The sequence below is a fragment of the Trichoplax adhaerens genome, genomic scaffold, assembly GCF_000150275.1.
Source record: "Trichoplax adhaerens TRIADscaffold_2940 genomic scaffold, whole genome shotgun sequence".
NCBI lineage: Eukaryota > Metazoa > Placozoa > Uniplacotomia > Trichoplacea > Trichoplacidae > Trichoplax > Trichoplax adhaerens.
Window position 1 is genome coordinate 1 of NW_002061948.1, and position 1,319 is coordinate 1,319.

At 42.7% G+C, this 1,319-nt stretch overlaps 1 protein-coding gene across 1 annotated transcript; it reads right to left on the bottom strand.

Annotated features, from left to right (window-relative positions):
* Positions 1-363: 363 nt before the first annotated feature.
* TRIADDRAFT_35011 (uncharacterized protein) lies at positions 364-1,319 on the bottom strand (the record flags this gene model as incomplete). Its single annotated transcript, XM_002118941.2, has 1 exon — positions 364-1,319. A coding segment is annotated over one exon (956 nt), but the record flags the coding sequence as incomplete, so codon positions are not given.

Below are 1,319 nucleotides of genomic sequence, written 5' to 3' on the forward strand. Positions count from 1 at the left end.
AAGAGACGCCCCTGATATCGTCGACAAACATGGCATTGGTTCAGTTATCAATGCTGAGATTTCCACAAAAGAGAAAAAGGGCAATATTGCGATGAAAATAGCCATATCAAAAGGAATAAAACATTATAAAGAAGCCTTGGAATACGCAATAAACTCACAACTTGAAGATAGACAGATGGATATGCACTCGCTTGAAGACTTTCTATCTGAGCACTTGGCATTTTTCGCAGAGTTACTCGAAGACGCTGGCTCAATATTCACAGAGGTCTTTGATCTGGTTAACGCTATCCCTGAAAACTTTGCAGATAACCAGCAGTAAACTAATAGGCATTTCAATTATAGAGGGCGGTCAAAAGCCGCTCCTCAATAAGACCATTCCTTAATCACACTGACGAATCTTTCAGCCGCTTCCGCTACATCACTTTCTGTCGTGAACCTACCAAAACTAAAACGAAAGGATGACTCTATCAAAGCATCACTCACATTCATGGCTCGCAGTACATGTGAAGACGATTCTTTATGGCTATTGCAGGCCGAACCGCTAGATATTGCTAGTGTTTTTAAGCTCATCATCACAGCCTCCGCATCAACATTTGGAACCGAAATGTTAAATATCCATGGGCAGGTATTCGTAAACCCTCCATTCCTAACTGCCCCCTTCAAATGTCGAACCTCCTCCCAAAATAAAGAGGCTAACACTTGAAACTTCTCGTAATCACGACTCATTCGCTCACCAGCCAACTCAAAGGACATACCCATACCTACAACTTGATGAGTCGGAATTGTACCTGAGCGCATACCACGCTCATGACCGCCACCGCTAATCTGCTCCTGCAAATTGATTCTAGGGTTTCTTGACACGTATAATGCACCCACGCCCTTTGGCCCATACAACTTATGCGCGGAAAAAGACATCAAATCAACATCTAGTGTTTTTAAATTAATGGGTAGCTTTCCTGCTGACTGAGCCGCGTCCACATGAAATATTACCCCATACCTCCTACAGATATTACCGATCATCTTAATATCCTGGACTACTCCAGTTTCATTATTAACGTGCATAACTGATAGCAGCACCACATCATCCCCGAGATTCTTTTCAATTTCCTCCACACTCAATCGGCCATCTTGATCAACATCCAGAAAAGTAACTTCAAAGCCTTCTCTTTCAAGCGCCAAAACACTATCCAAAACCGCTTTATGTTCTGTTTTTACCGTTACCACTCGTCTTCTTTTACCGTTTGCATAATGTTTCACCGCACCTTTTATAGCGAGATTGTCGGACTCAGTAGCACCCGATGTGAATATTATCTCCCTGG